General features: G+C 48.9%; 2 protein-coding genes across 3 annotated transcripts; both read right to left on the reverse strand.

Annotated features, from left to right (window-relative positions):
* Positions 1-207: 207 nt before the first annotated feature.
* LOC117845623 (L-type lectin-domain containing receptor kinase SIT1) lies at positions 208-2742 on the reverse strand. Its single transcript, XM_072294257.1, has 2 exons — positions 531-2742; positions 208-433 (listed from the first exon to the last, which is right to left on the reverse strand). Exon 1 carries the CDS (start codon positions 2592-2594, stop codon positions 585-587), a length of 2010 nt encoding a protein of 669 aa, XP_072150358.1. The 5' UTR covers positions 2595-2742; the 3' UTR covers positions 208-433; positions 531-584.
* A 5637-nt stretch (positions 2743-8379) lies between these two features.
* Positions 8380-14365, reverse strand: LOC117860569 (uncharacterized). Of its 2 annotated transcripts, none has more exons than XM_072294258.1 (5): positions 13907-14365; positions 11841-11947; positions 9248-10111; positions 9024-9164; positions 8380-8944 (listed from the first exon to the last, which is right to left on the reverse strand). In XM_072294258.1, exons 3-5 carry the CDS (start codon positions 10082-10084, stop codon positions 8558-8560), a joined length of 1365 nt encoding a protein of 454 aa, XP_072150359.1. In that variant the 5' UTR covers positions 10085-10111; positions 11841-11947; positions 13907-14365; the 3' UTR covers positions 8380-8557. The 2 variants fall into 2 exon arrangements, with proteins under 2 accessions (XP_072150359.1, XP_034599818.1); XM_034743927.2 differs by lacking the exon at positions 13907-14365 and adding an exon at positions 12340-12652.
* Positions 14366-18791: the final 4426 nt, after the last annotated feature.

Below are 18791 nucleotides of genomic sequence, written 5' to 3' on the forward strand. Positions count from 1 at the left end.
CCGTGCTCGCGCGTCAGCCCACTCCACCGCGCGGCCTAGCCTGCCTTCCCGGCCCACCACACGCACTCGCCAGCCCAACTTGCCTACGGCCCGCGCTGCCGGTATCCGGTGTCAGTCAGTGGCCCGCGCTGCATATCGGACCTAATTTATGGAGATTCCAAAATAGTGGTTGCCGGTAGCCACTGTCAGTGTGTCACTTTGTCCCCATCAAACAAGCCTCAAATTTCAAAGGTTTTTAAGACCTAGCAAAGGGCCTTCAATTTCGTTACACGATCAGAGTTTGCACGTCTTGCCGTCGCTACTCGCTAGCCGTTGCACATTATTTCCGTGTTTGCAGTCAATTTTCAAGCCTCCTTGCGTGTTTCCAGAGACGTCAAGTTATTAGATCTCCCGGAACAGGAAGATTCGCAAGATCAACACCGCAGTTGACTACCTGGAAATAGGAGACTTAAAAGTTTTGAACAACAGACATAGATAGCTCTTTCCCTAGCGGGGAAAAAACAAAGAATTACAGAGGTCATGGTCATTACCAAAAGTTTCAACTTCACCTTGTGAAATGAAGATTCATTAGCACTTTGCATTGCTCATCTTGCTGCAGGTATGTCAGAGATGTTACCAGCTACGGTCGATGACGAAGAGAGGGAGTTCAGCACCTGGTTTCGCATCAGTGTCTGCAAGTTGAATCCTAGGTGAGCTTCCGACAGCTCCGGGAGCGCCGCGCTGCCATCCAGGAACTGCACGATCTGCTGGACGCCGGGGCGCGCACCGGGCAACGGATGCGAGCACAGCAGGCTTAGCTTCATCACCAGGCTCGCTTCCTCCACGACGAAGTCGCCCCGGAGGCGCGGGTCGACGGCGTCGGTGACCGTCCCCCCGCGCCACCGCTCGGCCACCCAGTCCACCAGCAGGTGGTGGTCGCCGTGCTCGTCCTGCACGACCGGCCGCCGGCCGCAGGCGACCTCCAGCATGAACACGCCGAAGGCGAACACGTCGGAGGCCTTGGACGCCCTGCCGGTGTGCCCGAGCTCCGGGGCAAGGTACCCCATCGTCCCAACCACGTGCGTGGTATGTGGGTCCGTGCCGTGGTCGTACAGCCTCGCCAGGCCGAAGTCGCCTAGCCTCCCGTTCATCTCGGCGTCGAGGAGCACGTTGCTCGCCTTGATGTCCCGGTGCAAGACCACTTGCTCCCAGTCTTCGTGGAGGTACAGTACGCCGCACGCGACGCCTTTGATGATCCTGAACCTTTGACCCCAGTTCAGAACGGGACCGTCTTGATGGTGCAATAGCTTGTCGAGACTGCCATTCGGCATGTAATCGTAGACCAGCAAGAGCTCGCCGTGTCGCCGGCAGTAGCCAAGAAGCTGGACGAGGTTCCGGTGCCGGAGCTGGCCGATAGTGACCACCTCGGCGACGAACTCCTTCATCCCTTGCCTCGACTCATGGGACACCTTCTTCACCGCGACCTCCACCCCGGACACGGGGAGCACTCCCCTGTACACCCTCCCGAACCCGCCGATGCCGAGCAGGCGCTCGTCGCGGAAACCTTTGGTGGCGTGGTGCAAATCCTTGTACGAGAATCGGTGCGGGCCGAACGTGACCTCCCAGTCCTCTTTGAGCTCTGCGTACTTGTGCCACCGCCAGCGGATCAGAAGGGCGATGATGGCCAATGCGAACACGAATGCCGCTGACGCTATCGGCAGCACGATCTTGAGTGTCTTCGAAGGATCAGGCTTGGGGACTGTCGTCTCCGGCAAGGCTGGCAGCTTGGAGATGTTCAGCGACGGGGCTGGGCCACCGTCCATCTTGAAGCTCCAGGCGAGCACGTAGTGGCGGCTGGCGACGACGCCGGTGGACGACGAGAAGCCGACGAAGGCTTCGCCGCCGTCGATGATCGCTGAGAGGTTAACCGTGGTGGAGAGCAGCGGCTTCTTCGGCTTGGGCAGCTCGAGGGGAGCCATGGTGACGTTGACCAGCGAGGCGCGCGCGTCGAAGTCCACCCACACCTGCGCCGCCGTGCGGTTCAGCAGGCTCATGTTCCGGAACGCGCTGGTGGCGTCGTCGTAGTAGCCCGCGTCGCTGGCGACCTGGGACACGAGGCCGTTCACGTTGACCCCGACGTGGTTGTCGCTCATGTCCCCGAACTCGGCGTTGACGATGGTATCGAGCTCGACGGCCAGGAAGTGGTTGGTGGCGTTGCCGTTGTTGGCCGCGTTGGCCAGGCCCATGTACTGGCTCTGCAGCGCCGTCGAGAAGTCCGTGCTCCTGGCCACGACGAAGGCCAGGCCGGGGCTGCTCAGGTCGGCGTACTCGCTGGCGATGCCGAACACGTAGGCGGCCGAGAAGGACCGCATCACGGCGCCGCCGCCGCCCGCCGCGCCGCGGTGGAACCGCAGAGGGGAAGGGTAGAAGGCGTGGCCCTTGAGCAGGGTCGTGCCGTTCGTCAGCATGAGGAGGCCGTCCGCGGTGACCGCGGCCGTGCCGTTGAGCGTGAGGTTCGCGCCGGCGAAGCCGTCGAAGGTGAACTGGTCGGCCGCCGGCGCCAGGCGAAGGCGATGGAGAGTCAGGAAGAGAAGAAGCAATGGAACGCGGCGCATGATTGGCGTGCGGTAGCACTGTTGACCCCAATTGTTCACTGAGCTTACTTAACATACTAATAGCTAGGAATAATGGAACGATCAGTGTGATTTGACCATGGTTTATCTAAGCCCTTCTGATAGACAATTGATGATCATGGAAGACGATTGGTCTGCTGTCAGCTGTGCTATTTGGACTTTGGACGCGTTGAGATGCCAGGACTGGCCGGGATCAGCGACGAAGTCTACACAATTCACTTCCGGTTGACCTACAGAATTGCAATAACACTGTTGATACCGGAGGATAATGCTAGGCCAAAACTGATGTAGCCATCGTTGATCGTTGCACGTCACCGATGAAAGATACGGTTCTGCTAACGAAATCATCTAGAACCCCACATCGACCTAAGCGACTTTTATTCTGTGCTAACCCGCGTCCCCCTTTTCTCTCACACTTTTTATTTTTCTTGAGGGAGAGACCCTTCAACTTGTGAAACTTGCGTGTCTTTGCAAATTATGCCAAAAATGCCGAAATGTTTCCTCGAAATTGACTTGTGGATCAACGTTGACTTGTCAATCTTTCTTACACTACAGTATGATGAAATGCCTCTAAAAGTAAGTATAACTTCCCACTATGAGCGTATGGTCATTAAATACAAACATGTAACTCGCAAAAAAAATACAAACATGTAAATATGCGAACTCTAGGATTCAAAAATTGGCGGATATAGTCATGCACATGCACCCACAACTCCACCAACAACTCCTGAGTACCTCCCTACCCGATTATTATCAACCGTTGATTAAAAAAGAGTTGAATTACTGTAAGGAGGGGTAGTTTAGTAATAGTCAGCGCTAATCTTCGCTGCGCAAACAAATCGAGTCGCCTACCCCTCTCATCGTCTCACCCCGCTCGTCCTTCGGACGGCTCTCTCCTCCGCCTCTCTAATCCAGCGTCTTCTAGGTGTGGGGCTCGGCCTCGGCCGAGGCTGCGGCGTCCACTGTTGCAAGGTTTAGGTACGAGGACACGGGGTGATTAGGTGCGGTGTTGGCCGTGGGGTTCAACACGTTGGGCTAACACTGGCAGCCGGCTCCACTAAAAGTTGCCGGCTCCACTAAAAGTTGATTTATATATGTAGGAAATGCTGTGCTTGAGAGTAGACGAGAATTAGCTAGTTAGTATTTTTTGAGATCAGGGTCATCTGCACCTCCCTATTCCTTTGGCATACAGTCAAGATTTCCCTATCTTACAGTATGCAGATGACACCCTACTAATTATGGAACCCCAACCAGCTTCTGCACTTGAAACAGCTTCTCCAGAATTTTGCAGTATCCACTGGTCTCAAAGTTAACTTCTCTAAATCAATGATGGTGCCTATTAATATCACAGAAGATAGATTGCAGTTCTTATCACAAACCTTTGGATGTGCTATAGGTGGTTTCCCTTTTACTTACCTAGGGCTACCCCTGGGTCTCACTAAACCCAGGATTGAAGAATTTTTACCAATGGTATCCAGGTGTGAAAGAAGATTGGTAACCACATCAAATTTTTTATCAGATGCAGGAAGGCTTCAGTTAACAAATTCAATCTTCACAGCTATGCCAATGTTTCATATGTGCACTTTCTTATTACATAAGACAGTGTACAAACAAGTGGATAAGTATAGAAAATGTTGTCTCTGGAGAAAATCTGATATAAATAATAGACAGTCACCCAAAGCTGCCTGGGAGCTTGTATGCCTGCCAAAGAAAGAGGGTGGCCTTGGTGTTTTAAATCTGAGGACCCAAAATGAAGCTCTTTTACTCAAATACCTACACAAATTCTTTAACCGAGCAGATATCCCATGGGTTCATCTGATTTGGGAGAAACATTATACTACTGGTAGACTGCCAGGACGAGTAAGAAAAGGATCTTTTTGGTGGAGAGACATTGTCAAGCTTATGGACAAATTTAAGGGCTTAGCGTCAGTAACAGTTGGAAATGGATGAACATGTTTACTTTGGCATGATCTGTGGAACAATAAGGTTCCTGCCCAAGCGTATCCACAACTTTATTCACTCACTAAAAAGGAAGACATATCTATCAGGCAGGCCTATGTGCTAACAGATTTACAATAGCTCTTCAATTTACCTCTAACAGCCCTAGCCATGGATCAATTGCTACAATTAGCTGCTGATTTGGATTTCATCTCAATAAATGATGAGGAAGACTGCTGGACATATATTTGGGGCAATCTAACATTTCTCCTCATCAAAAGCATATAGAGCTCTAACAGGTCATCATCATGTTCATCCAGTTTTCAGGTAGCTTTGGAGATCTAAATGCCAAAGCAAACATAAATTCTTTTTCTGGTTGCTTCTCAAAGACAGATTGAGTACAAGAAATGTTCTTCGAAGAAAACATATGGAATTGCCCTCTTACTCCTGTGTCCTATGCACACATAATAAAGAAGAAACCTTGTTCCATCTTATCCTCGAGTGTCCTTTTGCTCAGGAATGTTGGATTAATATAGGCCTGTTTGCAAACCTGACAGAAGAGCCCTATAATATCCTCAATAGCCTCAGAATTCAACTTCAAGTTTAATTCTTCATGGAAGTCATTATTCTCATGAGTTGGTGTATTTGGATGGAAAGGAATGACTGGATATTCAAAGGAATCAATCCATCAGTCCATAGTGCCATGTTGCGGTTCAAGACTGTCTTTACGCAAGTTGTCCTTCGCGTAAAAGAGGAATGGAAGCAATCAATGTTAGAATGGTTAGAGCATATATTGTAATCTTTATGATTTTTTCCTCTCTTTCTTTGTTTCTTGAGATGTACTGGACAATTTGTTTGCTCTTCTTTTCTTATATATAATATATAACCAGCAGGGGACCTTCCCCTCCTGTTTCATCAAAAAAAAGTATTTTTTTGAGATTGTTTCTTGAAACTAAGCTAGAGAATTACCCTATCCATTTCAAATTGTAGGTCATTTTGGTTTTTTAATTCATACTAGACATACACTATATTTAGGTTCATACAACTATCTATGCACCTAGAAAAGATAAAATGACGTACAATTTGGGACTAATGGAGTAGTTCTTTCAACCACATTTTGAGAGCTCACAAATTCCAATACTGAAGAAAGCTACTGTTTCGAGAGCTTGTGAACTGAATGATCATTTCCTACGTGAAATATAACAGCCTATAATGTATTTTCGCCTTTTTTTTTAATCTAGGCTTGTGAGTTATAATAGTAGCTTACACTTTGTGAGTTATAACAGTAGTTACTAGCAGTATATTATTTCTATATGCACTTTTAAAAACGGTACATTTAACTTTGTATTCAAAAGGAGTTTCGAAATATTATTATAGCTTTGCTATACTCGTCATATGTTCTATGCTAGTAGTTGTAATTAGTGGTCCCAGCGGTGTTTTTTTTTTTACCATGTCGCAAACAACACCTTTTGTGACCGGTATAACAGCAGTACAGCACTGATCCTGCCGCATCCACGGCTAGGCAACCTTTCGAAATGGCAGGATGCGTCATGCGTATCCGGGACCTCTCGATCGCCTTCACGATGTGCAGTTGTCTACACAGCTGAGCTGGGCTGAGGCCTGAGGAAATCTCAATTGTCTGGAGATGGCCCACCATTGTGAAATAAGAGCCCAGCCCACTGGTCACCCGTCAGTGACCAGACGACGACCTTCCCTTTTCCGTTTGAACTTTGGGAAGGGGGGCGGGCGCCTATATAACGTGGGGGAGGGGATGGAGGAAATGAAATTCACATTGCAAAGCCAAATCGCTCGCCTACCTCTCGTCCCAATCCAAAGGAAGAGAGGCGGTGAGGCATCCTAGAAGTTTCCAGAGAGGCGGTGAGCAGGCGGGCAGCGGAGAAGCAGTCGGCGAGGCGAGGCGAGCAGCATGGCGGAGCAGGAGCACGTGGTGCAGGGCCTCGCCGACATGGAGCTGCTCGCGGCCGCCTACGGCCACTTCCCGGAGCCCTTCCTCCACCGCCACCTCGTCACCGTTCGCGTTCGGGGCATCGACAAGGTCGCCAGCGCGAGGCCGATGCACAACTACCTCAAACCTATGGTCGACCACTACGGGTGGACCTGCGACAACCTCGCCCGCCTCGCCGACCTCGCCTCGGTCGCCGATGCCCTGCAGTTCGTGCGCGAAGAGATTCTACCATTCCTGTACGCCTACCCCTCCGACCCGGAGCTGCTTCGGTTTCTGAGAGACGCGGGGTTCCTGACTCGAGCGCTCGGGGAGGCGGTCGAGGACCCGTTCGTTCAGAGGAAGACGAACACCCTGCAGCATCGCATGGTGTTCACAGCGCAGAGGGCCAGGGAGTGGGACGAGGAGAGGATCCGCCGCAGGATCGTCGCTCCCTACGGAGAGATCTCCGACCTTCTGGATGGACAGGTTCTGCTCCCTTAATCGCCCCGCCTGTCATAGATTCCCGTGTGCGAGTCCCCCTGCAGTACAGAACCGTTTGATTTTACATGCCAAGCTGTGATCAGATAGGAGAATCATGTGAGTAAGGAATTAGTTCCTCAGCATTAGATGTGAAATAGCTGTAGTTTTTTGCGCGCGCTGAACTCGGTGTGCCCCCTGGTGAGGAACCCAATCGGGTTCGATGCAGTTCGCAGTATATCGCTTTAATGTTCAGATGAATAAAAGTTGTCGGAAACTGCTGAGAATTTCCTAGATACCAAGTTGTTCGTGAATGCATCCGTATTGCTCTAATTTCTGTGATGCGTGTTCTCTGAGTGCTAAGTATTTGGTTATGATCGGGGCACCAGTTCATCTATAAGTTGCAGTATCCTGCACAGTCGACTGAAAAATGCCGTATGCCTCATTTCCTTGGTTTTGCTTCGTTCTATATGGGTGTGCCTGGTTTTTTGTGCTCAGTCCCATCTAGTTTTTTGTCTTCATCCGCAAGGAATTCTACTTTGGATTGTTTCTAGCTGAAACTTCGAAGTTGGTCCGTCGGGGAGAAGGGTGATGATGAATAAATTTCGGATCAGTGATTGTGGAAGGCTCTGGATTGTTTAGATCATGAGATGCATTGGCTCGTGATCATGAGTCGATTGAGAAATGGTGTGCATATTATTTCCTTCATTTTTCTTCGTTTAAGGTGGGAGTACCTGGTCCCTGGCGATCAGTCCCATCTAGTGTTAGTCTGCATCTATATCTGATTGCACTCTGGATTAGTGCTGCTCAGCATGCATATTTGTGCATTCCTAGGTGAAACTTCAAAGTTTGTCATTAGTGGTGGTTGATGATGAAAAATAAATTGTTTCGGTGATCGTGGAACTGGAAGGATGCATTCCTATTAAGTTCAATGAATATTACATCAGACACTGCAGTTTTTGTCAAATGTTATGTTTCAAGCCGTGATCATACTTTCAGAGATTCAAGCCTGCATTTCGTGTCAGCAGCCGGTTATCCTTCTCACCTTCTGAATTCCCAGTCTGGAATTTGGCTTATCCAGGCCTGTTTGGATTGCCCAGTGCAGGAGGCAGTGGTACTACACAACTGTGGAGCTGAACAACATGGGGTTCAGGAAGTGCAGTTCCATGAACTAGTGGCTTGTCTAGCCAGATTGTTACTCCCCTCCAGCATCGAAGCTGTGACCAAGTCGCGGGTGATCCTAAAGCTGCTTGCATGCTTATCGGCATTCCGTAGAATCGGACGCATGTTTTCAAGCTTGTCCCCGGCGATGTGCTAGGAATCTGCAGCGTCTGAAGTTCTATTTAGGCTGTTAAGCATCTATTCTTCAGAAAGTTCAGTTTCGTTAGTAGCACGGACGCAAACCAGTGCAGTGCGCCATCGGGAGGTCAGGTCACCGCCGACTTAAGTTATGAAGCACGTCAGATCATACAACAGAGTCAGTACTGATAAAGTAAGAATAATTCCCAACTAATGAGACACCCCAAAACTTATCGGCAGTTCCACTAACTTAAGGAATTACAACATTGAATATTTATGATGATATCTAAACCTCAAGCAGGTGACACCGGCTGCAGGGCTCCAAAACATTTAACTCGACTGTGGAGGGAACTTTCGGCTTTATGTACGTTTGGATAGCCAAGAGTGCTCTATGGGCTTCCATAAGTGCATTCCTGCGCATTGGCAAGCATTTTCCAGATTTGTTGACAGAACATGAACATCTAGGCGCACCATGAGTGGTGTCCAATGTAAGGCACTCGAGTGACGTTGTAGAATCAAGAATATGACATGTCAACTCAACCAAGGTCTTTATAGAAGAGAAATTGATCATCCACACACGCTTGAGCTTGTTGTGGCGGTGCTCTGATATCTTCCTTAGATTTGAGGGATCTTCAAGAAGTGAGATACGCTCCATTGATTCCTCCGGGCGCACCTACAGATGAGAAATCAAAATTATTAAAATAATTGTACTGTGCTTACTTAATATCTTTGCAGGATGAACAATGACTTACATTCAAGATGAAAGTCTCCAGGGAAGGAGAAGCATAAAAGAAAGAAACCAGAGAAAAAACGTCATATGTCTGTCCACCAAGAGTAATAGTCAAAAACTTGAGGTGAAGGAACTTGCTAGGCACCATTGGCGTATTGACTGTCTGCAAAATAAAATGTGGATTTAATTATAACTATAGTGTGTTCCTTCTATAAAATAACTATATGCAGTTGCATTTGTTTATACCTCAACTTCAGAATATATGGAAAGAGTTTCGAGATTTGCCATGCTAGATGGAAGCTCAGTACGAGCATAAAAGACAGTACCAGAACAGAATCTTTCATATTTCTTAATTCGTGATGTTCCCAGAAGCGAGAGTTGTATATTGAGGTCACCAGCAAAGCGAAAACTCGATAGATTCGGAGCTTTGCTCTCTACCACATGCAACCTGGAGCAAGTTATCACCTCCAAGTGGCTAAGCTGCTGCAGGCAAGGTATTTTCAGGCAAATAATTCCACTGCAAAGCTTGAGTTCCAACCACTCCAAAGCAAAAGAACTGGAAAGTAGACATTCTAACTCGTCCCCAGTGATACGCACTGAACACAGCGCGAGTCTTGTCAAGCTTCTCAAGCAACCAAGTCTGACCGTGGGATGAAAGTTACAGCTGGAAAGGTGAAGGTATCGAAGTGAGTCTCCAATTCCATCAGATAAAAGTGAGCATGGGAAGTTATAAATTGCACTTCTTTCAGACAGAGAAAGGTCCAGTTCTTCAATCCCTGGTTTAATGGCAATCTGAAGCCAATTCTCGAGATCAACAAGACAAATCTCTTGCTTATTAGTTTTCAAAAAAACCTCGTGCTTATTGTAAACATTGAGTTTGAATGTCTTCACGCCAATGCCAGAGTGTTTTTTCAGAATGTGATGAACTGTACTGGCAAAATCTCTTGATTTTTTATCATTTCCGCATGCATTTTCATTTAAGCCCAAAGTCTCCACAGTAAAAGCGAGGTTGGGATAGCATCTCCAGGAACCTAAAAATGCTCGAGACACACAGGCAGCTTGGGCAGCATCTCGCATTGGCATTAGGGAATGTATATGACACCAGATGTCCTGCAAGTGTCCGTGGGAGAGAAATCAACAATGGAATTGTAAAGGCAAACGATTAATCAGGAGAACAAAAATAATACAATTGTACAGTTTTTAAAAAAGAAATTGAACAAAATAAAAATTCTACCATGAATGCAAATGGTTACTTCAGTTGGTAAAGTGCAAAGAATTACAGAGATGGACAGTGCTTTGGAATGTAATTGTGTAAGCATACAGATTCTCGCGCAAAAGCCCTTCTGGATGGCTTTACCAAAAGGACACTCGTGTAGGAGTCCGGTGCAGATAACTATGAAAATCTACTCTTGCATGCTTTAGGAATGCAGTACAGAAGTAGTTAACAATAGGTTTCTGACATTTGCGCCAACCAAAATGCACGAAATTATTTTTATTGAACAATAGTATGCTTGAAAATAGAAATATCAAATAAGTCAATGTAGTAAAGGAACAGACAAAAGTGTACGGTAGTGCATCTGAATATATTAGCAGTCAGAAAGCACATGAAATAGAAACCTGCTTCGGAGACTATAGTGCTACACTAGATCCATAACCAAACGCAACTTACATACTACGAAGATGAGAAGATAATAGATCAAACACATCAGGTTATCGAATGGAGCTCTAAAAGGACAAGCAGTTCACAAGTCCATCACAGAAAGCAGAAATTTTATTAAATTGTGTGTTCTGAGCTAAAGACAGTATGGAAACTTATGGTAACTACTTGCCAGCTGCCGATAAGACAACCTCTTGATGTGATTATTTATGAATATACAATATAGGACGCCTAACGATGATTTGCAATATTTCATTTTTAAGAGCAAGCGCACTATGGCTGCTTTCAATCTGGCCTTAAGTAGAATGATTGAGAGGGACTACTACTGTTGCAGGCCTACCTGCAAATGCTGGTAAACATTATTACAATATCATGTCTCCATGTTTGACAAGTGGACAGTGCACAAGGTGGGTCACATGCTGAGGGTATGCCTAAGAGTATAAAGCTTAATCTTCAGACATATTACTAAGATTAATGAAACAACATTAATAGTTGCATTTTTAGTAGACATAGACAAAGGGCAATCAGACTCTGTACATTAGCAACAGAGACCACATACTTCTATGATTTCATAGATAAAGGTGCATGGAGTATCTTCCTTGGGTTTTTTTTTTGGTAGAACATGCCAAGCATGTTTATCATTAAGTACGAGAAAAAGCTCAGAAAAGGAGAAAAGAAGAAAGACGAGAAGCTAAGGACCCCCCCCCCCCCCCCCAAAAAAAAAAAAAAGGTTTTGATTCTGGACCATTTTTGCATGGCATGTGCTAAATGTGGAAGAGGCTAGCAACAAATCGCAACTTGATGGGTTTTGTCAATATAAACAGTTACTAATCCAGCAGGACTGCAGGAGATAGCAACATAAGAAGGTCAGCTCATAAACTTTTGTTTAGCTATCGGAGGTCCACCAAACAAGCAAGAGCTGGAGATAGCAATAGGAAGTCAACTCCTTGACATGACAGAACATACAAGGTGATCTACAATTCATGACTGAACATTCCTGCTAGGAGAGTTAAATTTCGCAGCAGATGGAATAAAACAGTTACTAATCCATCAGGGCCGTAGGACATAGCAGCATAAGAAGGTCAGCTCACAAAATTTTGTTTAGCTATTGGAGGTCAACTAATTGTATGCAATTCAAGCAGGCATAGTGAGCAATGCAATCCACCAGCATCAAAGCCGTACCTCTGGAAGATTTGGTCCTGAGTACCCCTTTATTTGACCATCCAGAGAGTTATCATCATTTTGACAAGGTGAGCCCTTACGTTTCGCCCGTGAAGAAATTGGTCCATCTGCGGCATATCATGCATGATTATGAATAACACAGGCATCAACAGCTCAAGCACAAAATCACATGCAGAAATCGTTGTTCTATAATCAAATTTCAGATGCAAGAAGTAGAACCCTTGCAGATTTAGAAACCCCGTAGTGTTTCAGTTTAATTAGAAAAAAAAAAGGAGAGGATAAACTGCCCTTTCTAACAGACTCCAGTCTCCCGAAATCTCATCAATTTTGCGCAACCCTATGGAATCCTTTTTTTTTCTAACCGTACAGTGAATCCCTTTTCAAATTGCCTTTGTTCTCCTTCCACCCAAGGTCAGGACTCAGGAATTCTTTTTTTTTTATTCCTGAATTTGCACGAGGGCTGCGGATCTTTGTTGTTACACGGGAAGAGGCGGCTCACCACGGGCTTGGATTTGGCGAACACGCCGATGCCGTTGCCGGCGCCGCTGCCGCTGCCGCTGCAATGACACCAGCTGGTTCAGCTTCAGCATCGCCATGGCGCGCTGACGCCTATGTTTTCCTGCTCTTATCCTCGATATATCTTCCCCTCTGATCTTCTATGCGTATTTATTCCGTGCGCGGAGGGGATCCTGATCTCTCCCGCAATTCGTATTTGAATCCAATAAGGCAATATGGGAGGAATCGCTCGTGCGGCGCTGCCAGGAACCGGATTGGAAACGGGGCACTCGGCAGCAGACACCGCCCACGAATCCAGTGCGATTTCGTTGGTCGACACGTAACCCGACGTGGCACGGGCCCACCTATCAGTCTCGTTCTCTCCTCCTCAGAATAGCAACTAAAGCAAAAAAAAACTTAAACAATATCCCTACTACAATTTTGGAGTCGAAGCCAAAAACAAAAGAAGATTAGAAAACTCCAGCAGGCCCCTACTACAAGGCCCCATTTTGCATTTTTGCTAATGGTCCAACAGTAGCAGGAGCCCGAACCCAACCAGTCACCATATTTGAAATTTTTTATTACATGTATTCTAAAAAGATACTCCCTCTGTATAGGAAAAAGGAAGTCGTTTTGGACCGCGACACGGTCTCCAAAGCATTACTTTGACTCCTTATTTTTATAAAAATATTTATCAAAAAGTGATATGTATATTTTTATGGAAGTATTTTTCAAGATAAATCTATTTATATGGCTTTCACATTTCCAAACTCAACAACTTAAAAGTTATTCATGATTTATATTCCTAATGTTTGACCCAAACCTTGTCCAAAACGACTTTCTTTTCCTATACGGAGGGAGTACATTCCATTTGAACTATGAAAATGGCACCTTTAGATTTGCCTTCAAAACAGGTCGTAAGTTTCTTCACGTGCCAAGACTGTAACAAGATATTAGTCAGGTGCAATCCACTGTAGAAGAGCCAAGGACACTGCAAACGAGATACTCCAAAATAGACTGGATGCAGCAACGACAATGGCTGAGGTTCCCAAGGTTAGAAATTTGGGTAAGTTTAGAAGCGACAGAGCAGTATTGGCCCTCCCAAAGGCAGGCTCTGGTCAGTGCTTTCGTATAACCGTATACCAAACAAAGCAGATGAAATCATTGATGTTCTTATTAGATAATATAAGTATATTTGGTAGTTGTAGATATATATCGTAGACTGCCATATGTATTCGGGGAAGTTTTGCCCCCCAAATCTCTGTACTCTATATATACCGACCGAGGCCTCAATGCAATACAATCCATATATTATACCCAATTCTATTCCTTCCTACATGGTATTACGAGTTTAGAGTTTCAGATCCTACACCAAACCTTCCGCTTCCACTCGTCCTCCCTGCCTCCCGCGCGCCGCCGGCCATCCTTCACGGCGCGCATCCAGCGCCCCCCCCCCCCCCCCCGGGGAGGTTGCCCATGACCTCCGCCGGGGGCAGCACCCTCCATCTCCGCGGCGGATCCAGTTAATCCACCGCCCTCGTCAAGCAAGATCAGATCGTGAAGAAACTCACCTGGGTGCTGTCCTCCCTCCTCGTCTCCGCCGCCTTCGGCCACGCGCCTCTACTTCGCGCGCCTCTGCTCTCGCGCAGTCACCCTCGTCCCCGCGCCTCTGCTTCTCGCGCCGCCGCCCTCGTTCGCGCGCCTCTGCTCCTCGCGTCTCCGCCCTCGGCCCCTGTAACATCCGCAAAAATCACCACCTTAAATCACCCGCTAAAAATCACTTTCAAAATATTTTTAACGTTGAGCTCTCGAAAACCCAAAATCTTCCCCGCAATTTCGCTGTCCTGGCACCCAAGCCTACAACCATCATTTTATCTTCTCCCGTAATTTTCGCCACGTGCCGGTCGACAAACCGCCACGCGTGCTCCGACCGCGTGCCGCAATCGTCGCTGGTTTTCCCCTTCCTTTTTCTCTTTTTTTTTCCCAATCTATTTTCTTTTTCTTTTTCTCCTTCTCTTTCTTCCTTTCTTCTTCTTCTTCCTTCTTCTTTCTTCCTTCTCCTTCTTCCTGGCGCACGCTACCCCGGTGCCATTACTCCCCTGGCGCCCAGGCCCCCTGGTGCCCGGCCTCTCTGGCGCCCGGCCGACCCGGCCCCTGCGCACCCCGAGCCCCCTCTGCCGTGCCTGCGCGCCGGCCGTCCGGTCCCGACTGCCTGCGCCCGCGCTCCCCGGCGCTAACCCCGCCGGCCCCTGCACCCCAGCAGGCGCCCGGCGCCGGCGTGCCGCCCGCAGCCACCCCTCTCGCCCGGCCGCCCCGGCCCTCCCTCTGGCGCACCACTTGCCCTCCCCCCTGGCACCCCTACCGCTGGTGCCCGAGCCGCCCGGCCCCCACCACCGCCACCTGCCGCGTGCCGCCTGCCGGCCCAGCCCCCACATTGCCGCCGGCCATCGCCCCCCCCCCCCCCCCCCCCCCCCCCAGCCTATAAAAGGGAGGGCGACGCGCAGGCCTTCCCCCACTTCCAGCGCCGCCTAAGCCACTGTCGCCACCACCTCCAGGAGCGCCGCCTCAAGCCACCGCCGGCACCCCCTTTCCGGTGCCGCCCGCCCAAGGTGAGGGGTCAAAATGGAATCCCCTCACCCTCCTCCACCTCACCCCGCCGTCTCCCCTCGCCGCCGGCAAGGCCATGGCCGGCCACCACCGGCCATCTCCTCCCTCTCCTTCTCAAGGAAGGAGAAGGGATAAAAGTTCCCCAATTCCGATCTAACCCTCTCTTTTCCCTAAATTTCAAATAAGTCCTTCCACCACTCTCAAGAGCTTCTCACAGATCAGCCCCTCCACTCCTGAAAATATTTACAAATAGATCCCTGGTTTCTCGCGGATTAGTCCTAAACTCTCTTTTGAGCCCCTAATCCATGTTTAACTCGTCATTTTATGCGTCAAACTTCCTCCAATTAATCCCAAATTCGACCACGTCATCCTCCAGTATAATTCCCCCGATCCATATCTAAATTTCCCGAAAATACTCATTCTACCTATTTTTCGTTCGCGTTCTCTGTTCGGAGCTCAACGGCTAAAATCTTATTTTCTTTTTTATTTATTGTATGCCCGTTTGTGTGTGCCGTAGATCGCGGAGTATCCGAGGAGGAGTTTGACCGCGAGCCCGAGCCCGAGGACCAGCAGCGTGAGCCGGAACTCCCGGAAGGCTTTGAGGACGGCAAGTCCAATCTCACCCTTTGATGCATATTTATTCCTAGTTTTTCAAACACAACCTATCGGCCTATTTTATAAAAGTGCATATTGTTTTTATGGCAAGACATGGTTGGATAGCCACCCCTTGATTGTTATGACTATTCCTTGTTGTCCTATAATTATCTCTAAATATGATTTGCTCTGTTTAGATGATAATTACTGCTAGAATGCTTAGGAACTCGTTACTCAACTTCAATCATGACTACAATGGTTTATTTAGAGAATAAATGCGTGAGTGTTTTCAAATGAGAAAATGGGTGTTCGGGTGTAAAGAGAGGGAATGCATAGATGAGATGGATGGGTGTTTCTTGTGTGAAATACCAAATTGTGAGCTCGTACCTTAGTGGTTGAGCAAGGTTGGGAGATATCCATCTTGTCATGGTTAAGGACCGAGTTGATGTGTCATCTTGCCTAATTCAACCATCGTGCAACCACTCGACCGTTGTATGGGCAATGGCTTAGCATAAATCCCACTAGCTAAACTGTTAGTCTTCGAGTGAGCTGGTGAGCAACGGGAGCCCATGGAAAAGGAGTAAGATCTTTTTGACTTAGGTCCCGGTTACGGCCTCGTGGATAGGTCCTTGTTGACTAGTCAGTCTTAGCTAAGGTGGGTAATGGCTTTGTTAGGATTCGCACCGTCACTAAGGTGATCGTGCTGCGGTACCCTATTTGTGGGAAAAGTGTACAACCTCTGAGAGTTAAAACCTATCCGGGTAGACGTGTCCACGGCATTGGACGAGTTACGGCTTGGTCACATAACTAGCACTTGGGATTTAATGGTTTTATGGTGTGTGTGTGTGTGTGTTGAGTTTTTGGAAGTGTCCGACAGTTGTGCCGTGGGCTATGGCGGACGGGGAGTCCGATAGCATTAAAATTTGGATCCTTTGTGTAGGATCAACCCCACTCAATGTTTCGGTTACTAAAGGAAAAAAGCTTTACAAACACTCTTTTGAAAACAAACCCGTGCATGTGATGAAAATCTAGCTTTATTGCAACTAAACCTTAGCCTATCCTTGCTACTATCCGTTGCATATTCTTGATTGTATCACCCTCCGTGGATGGGGTTGGACTTGTTGAGTACTCTTGTACTCACCGTTGCTTCGTTGCTACAGAGGAAGACCCGGACTTCATCGCCGAGGACTTTGAGTAGGAGGTTGTGTCTGCACCCAACGCTGCCTGTGGTGTTGGCCGTCACAAGATGCTTCTGCTATCGTGTAGTCCCGAGTGCTGTCTTTTGGCAGTCGCTTGGTTAACCGCTGTTATTTATTTGCTTCTTATCACGGCGTGGCTTTCACGCCCACTCCCTCGGGAGTTGTATGGTAACTGAATTATCTGTTGAATAAATATGCTATCAGCCTCCTAGGACTGATATTTGCAACACATTTAGTCTCTGCTGATGTGGGGACGCTTCAGCCCCACGCCTCTGCTTCTCGCACATCTGCTCCTCGAGCCGCCGCTCTCGGCCGCGCATCCCTGCGCCGTCAGTTCCCCCTCGCCGCGCTCACCACCACCTTGCGCCGCCGTCCGTTGGCGCGCGATTTTCTTGCGCCGCTCCATCTTTTCTGCCTACGTGCACCTGAAGGTTCTACACGAGATGCTCTTGCTGTGTCTTCCTTTTCTTTTGCCCGACCAGAGATCGAGATTGTGTCGCCTACTGGCCGTCGACCTCTCGCCTCTACTTAAACATCGGTGTCGACTTCACCAGCTCTTGCCCCGTCTTCGACTGTGTGGCTTGGTGCGATGGACAGTGCCCTAGGGGACGTCCATGTGCACCGTCCTCCTCGCTACTTCATCCACATGCCGACCTCCGTCAGCTCGTCGTCGCCTCCACCGATCGGGATGCCTCCACCGACTTCACCCATCGTCGTATCGCCTCACGCATACTCGGTCAGATCAGCCAATGTGCGTGATTCACCCGGCTCCCGTGACGTTCGTCCTCGTATTGCGCGCCTCTTCCCCGAGTATGGAGGGCTACCGCTGCATCGCCTCTTCGGAAAGCAGCGGCGCCATCCGTGGTCTCCTTCGCCGTTGCATCCTCACCGCCGCCGACCACATCAACGACCTCATTGTCATACGAGTCGCTGCGCCTTGCGCGCATGGTTTTCGTCAGGATGTTTGAGTTCTTCACCGTCTCCTTTGAGCTCCGCTGCCGCGTCATCCAGATCCTCAGGCCTTGCATTAGATTGTCTGGGTCTACCTCCTCGCTTCATCCAGCACCACCTCTCGCTAGCGTCGCAGTCTAATCTCCACCTCATTTGTCTACTACAGCAACCGCGGGCTGCATCGGCATCTTTTACCTCATCATTCTTCTACGCCTGCGAATGCCTTGGAGGCCTTCTCTGCTGGTTCCTTCGACGCTGACACATGGTTGGTGCCCTCTACCTCGCACGTCTAGTATTGGCAACACTGGTGCGTGCCATCGTCCCCAACTGGGCGGGCGAGTGCCCCACCGTGCAGGCGAGTGCCCTGACCGCACCGACGAGCGCATGACCGCACGAGCGAGTGCCCTGACAATCTGACCGAGCAGGTGCGCGCCCCGACCGCGCCAGCGAGCGCTCCGACCGGTCGGGCGAGCGCCCCGACTGTACCGGCGAGCCCTCCGACCGGTCGGACGAGCGCCCCGACCGTGCGAGCGAGCACCCCCACCGCACCTCCAGCTCCTCGTCGCCACCTCCTGCTCCTCCGCGCTCTGTCCCAACTTCCTCTATGGGCCACCATCCTCATGGTGCCTCCTCGTGCACTCGCGGCTTCATGTGCGGCTCCCTCATCCTCGGCATACACTACGCACGGCATCCTCGACCATGGCTACTCGCCCTCCTGCTCGTGTACCTCGACATCAGCACAAAGGGCTATCATCTGCATGAGTTACTCTCCAGTTTTCTCTCAAGTCACAGCATCCGCACCGCACCGATGTTATCACTGCGGGGGCATGTCAGCCCGTCAGCTTTTGGCCTTCGGGTTCTTCTCCAGTCTCACCATCTGCGGTGCTCCTGCTGTGACTGCGGGGGGATGTTAAAGTATATTTGGTAGTTGTAGATATACATATCGTAGACTGCCATATGTATTCGGGGGAGCCTGCCCCCCAAGTCTCTATACTCTATATATACCAGTCAAGGCCTCAATGCAATACAATCCATCTATTATACCCAATTCTATTCCTTCCTACAGTTCTAGTGGCAATTTACTAATCTGAATTAGTAGTAACTT

Source organism: Setaria viridis, chromosome 1 (assembly GCF_005286985.2).
Source record: "Setaria viridis chromosome 1, Setaria_viridis_v4.0, whole genome shotgun sequence".
Lineage (NCBI taxonomy): Eukaryota > Viridiplantae > Streptophyta > Magnoliopsida > Poales > Poaceae > Setaria > Setaria viridis.